Source organism: Varroa jacobsoni, unplaced genomic scaffold (genome assembly GCF_002532875.2).
Source record: "Varroa jacobsoni isolate VJ856 unplaced genomic scaffold, vjacob_1.0 scaffold_670, whole genome shotgun sequence".
Lineage (NCBI taxonomy): Eukaryota > Metazoa > Arthropoda > Arachnida > Mesostigmata > Varroidae > Varroa > Varroa jacobsoni.
Genome location: NW_019213572.1, coordinates 371,851 through 378,070, shown reverse-complemented (window position 1 = coordinate 378,070; position 6,220 = coordinate 371,851). Strand labels below are relative to the sequence as shown.

General features: G+C 39.1%; 1 protein-coding gene and 1 long non-coding RNA gene across 6 annotated transcripts in view; one reads left to right on the top strand and one right to left on the bottom strand.

Moving 5' to 3' along the window:
• LOC111262506 (uncharacterized) overlaps positions 1-1,674 on the top strand; it is a 23,648-nt gene extending 21,974 nt beyond the window's left edge. The window contains exon 3 of the long non-coding RNA XR_015311932.1: positions 166-1,674. This is a non-coding gene — a long non-coding RNA (uncharacterized LOC111262506). The remainder of the gene's footprint in view (positions 1-165) is intronic.
• The window catches only part of LOC111262504 (transmembrane protein 121B), a 58,293-nt gene that overhangs the window by 44,281 nt on the left and 7,792 nt on the right, over positions 1-6,220 (bottom strand). For all 5 annotated transcript variants that reach the window (XM_022836810.2, XM_022836809.2, XM_086969170.1 and 2 more), the window contains exon 2: positions 5,977-6,084. In XM_022836810.2, coding sequence (XP_022692545.1) covers positions 5,977-6,084 — 108 coding nt within the window. The remainder of the gene's footprint in view (positions 1-5,976; positions 6,085-6,220) is intronic.

The following is a 6,220-nucleotide window of genomic DNA, read 5'->3' as shown; positions in this document are numbered from 1 at the left end:
ATTAAATGACGAGATATTTTTTTGCTTAAAAGGCTCATATACACCATTCAAAACTACTACTGTAAACCCTTGTACCCACTGTAGGCTTGGCTATCAGATCAAGCCGACAACAAATGTGGTAAGATCACAAGCACCTGATCTAACTCTGACATCGTCCTTTTGCAGCAATATGACGCAACCAATCCCTTCAAGTTGACACAGTCGTTTGCTCTCTATGAGGCTACCAAGACGACAATGGCCCATCTGTTCGTCGTGCCGCACATGAGTTAAACGAGCCATTTCGTTACTATTTCGTCGGAACCTTAATTCTGGCGGTATGCCATCCAACCTGTCACACATCAACAAGCCCTGGGTTGCATCATTCTCCTTTCCCTAATAGCAGATGACAATGCCAGAAGAAATCTGTGTAGATATTATTAAAATTCGCCATGTCCTGCGAGAATTTGAGTTATCAAGGAACCTGCTTCATCCCTTGGACAGTTTCTTGATAATATTTAACGTGGCTTCGAAATGTATTTTTTAGTTCCGGCTTACTTTATTTGCCATTTTGCAGCAGTTGCTCCCTTCACTTCGTTCGGTCCTGCTTCTTAGAGTCATCATCTGTTCTTAGCATTGACGTCCCACGAAGAAATGCCGGCTGGGACTAGAGCCGCTGACGTGCTAGGCTTTCTATTGGCCTAAATGGCACGCCCCACCATTGTTCGCTGCGCTTTCCTCATCTTGTCCCCACTAGTATTCTCGTTAACAGGTTCAAATCATACCGGTGAACCATCATGCCACGGACATGATCAATCACCTACGTTCCGCTTTTCGGCAGCCACGTATGTTGAGGAAAGTCCGCTCTGTTAGTTTTATCCATGGCCAGCTTCACATATTGCGTTCCTTTTAATTCAGTGTGCGCCACGATATTCGTCATTTTTAAAAAATCTGATAAACGCTACCACATTGGGTTTTTGGCCTTTTTCATGGTGAAATATTTAGTTATAGGGAAGTATATTTTTTCTCAACTCATTAAGATCTATCCGTTAATGTAAGGAATTGGCGTCGATAAAATAGTGCTTTATATGAAAAAATGTTTTCCACTGTTTAGTATTTCCATCAGAAATTTTTTTAAAAAATATTTTTGAAAAACATTGTTCAACAAAAATGTTTCTCATGTCACTACCACCTTCCAATAAGCACGCGAATTAAGTTCGTTTAAAAAAGAAGAACTCAAAACGTATTTTCGTCTGTCTGTCAATTTAGCGAGACGAACGCTTCGGAGTTTTTGACCATTTTCACGTTAGAATATCCATTTTAAGTAAAAGGATATGTATCGCATCTTGATCAGCCCTCCGAGAGCATTCGGCTGACCAAGAACGACGCTCTTACATAGTACTCCATGTTAAGTCTTCACCCTTCAAAATCTTCGATAGGCAAAAAAAAAAAGAGCAATTTATGGAAATATATATTACGTTTTGTAGCATGGGAAAGCTAACTTATCGTGAGAGGTCTATCATGCAATTTGCTTAATCTTACATGCAGTTCTTCCCAGAACGGAACTGGAAAGGTCCACCGGAGATCAGCCTACTTCAGCCACTTTAAGGGATGATTTTGGGTCGGGCAGACAAACAAATAAATATACACAAAAATCTGCTAGTAAATAGATAAATGGTGTATCGGCTAAAAAAATAATTGGCTCTAAACTTCAAACAATGATTTGTAAACTCCACTTTCTAAAATTCACCAAAGAGAGGTGCCTTGAAATTCTCCAAAGCTAGGACATGACATTGTGCCTCGTTATGTTGTCTTCTTTTTACCCTGTTATGGATCACAAAAGTTTTGAGTGTGTCTAAAGATCGTTAGTTATCAGTGTCTGCTTGATTAGCTAATTCCTTGGATCCACTAAGGTAAGCTATTTTCGCACAAAATCTAAGTTTGAATTGTTGATGATTGAAAATAAAATATAACAGTTGCTGATAATGATCCATATAATTGTACACGATGACCATAACATGTTAGCTTGGTCGTCGGTTGCCTGCGCTTTTACATTCCCTCTATTTATTTATTTCTATCACACAAACCATTCGAAAGCACACTTTCCGCTGTGAAGTAGTTGTGTGATTAGCAGAATTCCGTTTCACGTTTAGACTCCCAACTTGAATGGTTTTGGTAAAAAAGCGCATTTTTGATACCTACTATATTCTGCTTTTTCTAAAATCCAAAAATCTGCCCAAGCAGTTAGGGATATTTATGCAATATACAATGTGAATTGCCCCCCTAAGAGGACCACTCGAATATGATTGTCTAAATTTTGTAATGGAATCCTAAACCTGGAAAAAGCGCTTTTCTTTGGTCAGCTATCGGAAATTAATAAGGACATTCTGAGGGCGCTTTCGCGGATAACAAAATGAATGATTTAGTAAAGAAAATGAACTCCGATCTCGTGACTATTATCAGCCGTGACTACTTCATAAGATTTACAGAAAAAGCCTGGCTGCCCTACAAATCAAGCGAAAACAACAAATAGACATGACTTTTCATTATCTGTCGATTCAATATCGAGAAACTCGCAGTTACAAACACAAATGTATGTTCAGAATTGATGACAAAAAGTAATACCTTTACGCCAATATGAAACAGAGAGATAAATAAATCCCTATAGAAGGTACGCCTAAGCCTAGATGTAAACTTGATGTCTGTCTTATAATGATTGTGAACCGTTTGGTAAGATTAGAAGGATTTTATAAACGGAGAAGTGCTTGAGAAAAAAAACAATACTGCATACGGTTCTGCTGCATCGGGTAAAAAAGCTATCCAATAGAAAAGACCCGATGGATAGAGAAATGTTACTCAAGAGAATACCAGATTATACATGGCAAAAGTCGTTAAAGCTGCCATTGTGAGAGCTTCAGTGGAAGGTTCCTTAGCGCCTACAGTGTTTTCCAGACCTCACAACGACAAAATAGTGGAAATTCCCAAAAAGTAACCGAGCTGTTCAACACCAGATCTAAAAAGTCTTGTCTAAACAGAATAAATAAGTTAGAGGAGAGATAAGAAAAGATCATGGAAAGAGACAGAAAATAATTTATTATTTATTATTACTACATTATTATTATATTATAACTTGAAAAAACAAACTCGAATGCAAGGCAACGTTTTCTATGAAAAACGGCCAATACTTCCGGACCAACCTAATGATTTGAAGTAAAACTGTACTAGTTAGCGATGAATTCGTATTTCGCGACAAATATGTACCCAGATGGGCTTCACTGGCCCATTCTTTAAGCGGTCAAACTACACCTAGAATTTTAGCAAGTAAAAATTTGTGTCATATTTGACGACTCAATGAAGTTGAGGATACGCACCGAAGAAAGGCCCTAATCTCATCGTATATGTTAAGAGGTTGAGAGCACCCCAACAACAGATGTCTCAGTTTCTATAAGGCCCTTATGGTACCAAAATGAGTATGCTCTTTGCATGTCTTAGCTCCTTCCCCTAAAAGAGGCCAAAATATCTCGCGGTGTTCACAATACAGATGCGCAAAGCAAGCCATTCCATAACTCGACGCAGTAGTGTGCAAATACCGAATTTGAAAACAAAGTTTCCCAAGCGACCCGCTTGGCGCGTCATAGGAACGTGACTAACTTGTTCGCTAACAAGTCTCTCACTGTCTTTGACATGGGAACTGCACTGAGCAAAAACGATGCCCGTAATGGATTTGTAAAAAAAAAAAATGCTTCCACCTGGTCGTACTCTACTCGTAGCTCGTAGCTCACTAGGTCGTTTGTAGCAATCGTAGGGTCTGTCTTTTAAAGTTGGTTGTGTTGTCTAAACCCATTTTAGAGCAATTTTCACTGGAGTTGTTCTTGTGTCCGGCATAGCAAATAAGTTTCTCTTAAGTGCCGCGGAGGCGTTTTAATATAAATGGCTTGTTTCGTTTTTTTCCCCGTGAGCTCTGCATAGACAAACACCTTAGTGTCGGCTAGAAGGACAATGGTCATTAACAACAAATGGTTCGAGTTTTAAGTCTTGTACTACAAACGTTGCTTCAGATGGTTGGCTCCCTGCACGAAGCAGTGCGTCTACGTTGCAATTCAAACCCAAACCACTACGTATCTTATAGTTCAGTAGGCAGAAACGTCACCATGTGGCCCGCCTAAATAGCCTTGTGTAACACTTGCGCTGTCTCTCACACCTCTGCGCAATACAGACTTGGTTATTTTTCCTTATAGTGTTGGCAAATACCAGAGTCAGCTTTGCCAACAATCTCCCGTAAGTCAGAGTTAATCAATTTTTGGCCATTGCTAATAATAAGTAGTGTAACATATGTAATACTAAAAGCACGCGCTATGAACAGTGGAATATATTTAAATGCTAGAGATGTCTACCACAGGATATATGGAAATCTAAAGCCAAGTAAGTCTATCATTTCCATTGGGAAAGGACGAAGCACCTCTTGTCCGAATCTGACTGTGTAGTCATGATAACTAAAGGGCGAAAACATAAAAGTATAACCGAATTAAAAGTGCAAGGAAAGCCTTCTAACTACAGCCATGTTCCCCTCTAAGCAATGCCGTGACTGGTTTTTAGCAGAGACAGTACCGGTAACCACTTGAAAATGCTCCTTCAGTTTCAGAGATCGATTAACTTAAAACGGATTTAATAGCAACAAACGAAGTATATAAATTAAGGCTTTTTTTTTGGATTGTATGCTCACGGTGTACCGTAAAACGTTCAAGAATGTGTTGAAAATTGTTTCCGTAGAAATATCAACTGATACAACTTAAATGCTTAGATACAGCGTGGCTTCAAGCGCAGTAAAGTAGGTGAATGTTCTTCAGCAGTAGCTTAATCATATGTGTATGACTAACTAGAAATTGTTATTCAGAAGATTCCTTTTAAAGTCGCCCCTGGATCCTCAGCGGGGCATTTGCGTTTGGTCAAGAGCCTATAATGAACAACTCTACATCGGAACATCATTGAGAAGATAATGCATGTTTTGATAGCACGGAAATCGTTATTTTCCGTTAATGAAAAGTTTCAAAATTTAAAGTGTCAAATTAGTAAATGTCCTCGGCATACTACTAGGCCTTTTGATATATATAATATGTCGTATATAAGGCCTGGTGTACACAACGTCGCCATTAATATCGGTAAGAATACATGGGACTGATGTAAAAGTATGTAAATGTAAATAGTTCACCAGGAAGCAGCCTGTTTTGCTAGGCTATGTTGAGTAGACCGTAAGACATGACCTGAAATCATCCGTTTATAGCATCTGAATAGCAGAGGTGACGTGAATCTTAGGTAATGCAAATGAGGATCTAAATATTGTTGTCTCAATGTCCCTCAAACACATAAAGAACATACAGCAGAGGTTGAGCTCCGCGTAAAATAACGTTTCAGCTGGATTCTTAAACAATTTTGATGAGAAATCCTGATTTAATTTATTTTGTATTTATATTAGCCAATCGTGATCTACGCGACACCTACCTGAAATCCAAGCCTAGACATTACATAAAATGAAATATATTTGCTGCCCATTGGAATCCACATGCAAGCGAACCATATGAGACTATATATGTGCCTTATACGTTGCACTATGTGGTTTTGTATCAAGGTGGCATCTTATATGGTGGTCTGCTTATATGTGGATTCCAGTTGCTGGAAGTACGTGGAATACGTTGTAAGTGGAAAGAAGAACATGGAATCTTCTTAAAGATGACCTCAGTTTTTCATCTCCAAGCACAAGAAGCTATCCAAATTAAGTTTTTCGAGCCTTGTTGCCGGATTCGAGTAATCCTATTTAGCTGTGTGTTGATTATTCTCTAACTGTGGTAGACAATTATGCTATGAGGGCATATACTTGATGCCTATTTTATCTGTAAAACATATGAAACATTGTCTGAGCAAACTGATAGCAAGTTAAGCGAGAACGCTTTCCCTCTGAGCGTTCGTAGCGCCCTCTGAGCGAAAGTACTAATTCACACTGACCTGCACGACGAGAACGATGAGCAAGGCAATTACGTCGATGCATTTAAGAATACGGTTAAGCGAACAGCGCTCACGGCCCCGTAAGGTTCGGATGGCGTCGCAACAACCCTAGAAATATATTGGAAACGCAAAAATTCGTCAAACACCATTTTTAATTCAGACCTTCAAACCACTAGATCGTTCGCTTTTGTCACCACAACCTGAGCCAGAGTACAAACAATGCTTTAATTATACTAAATGCACC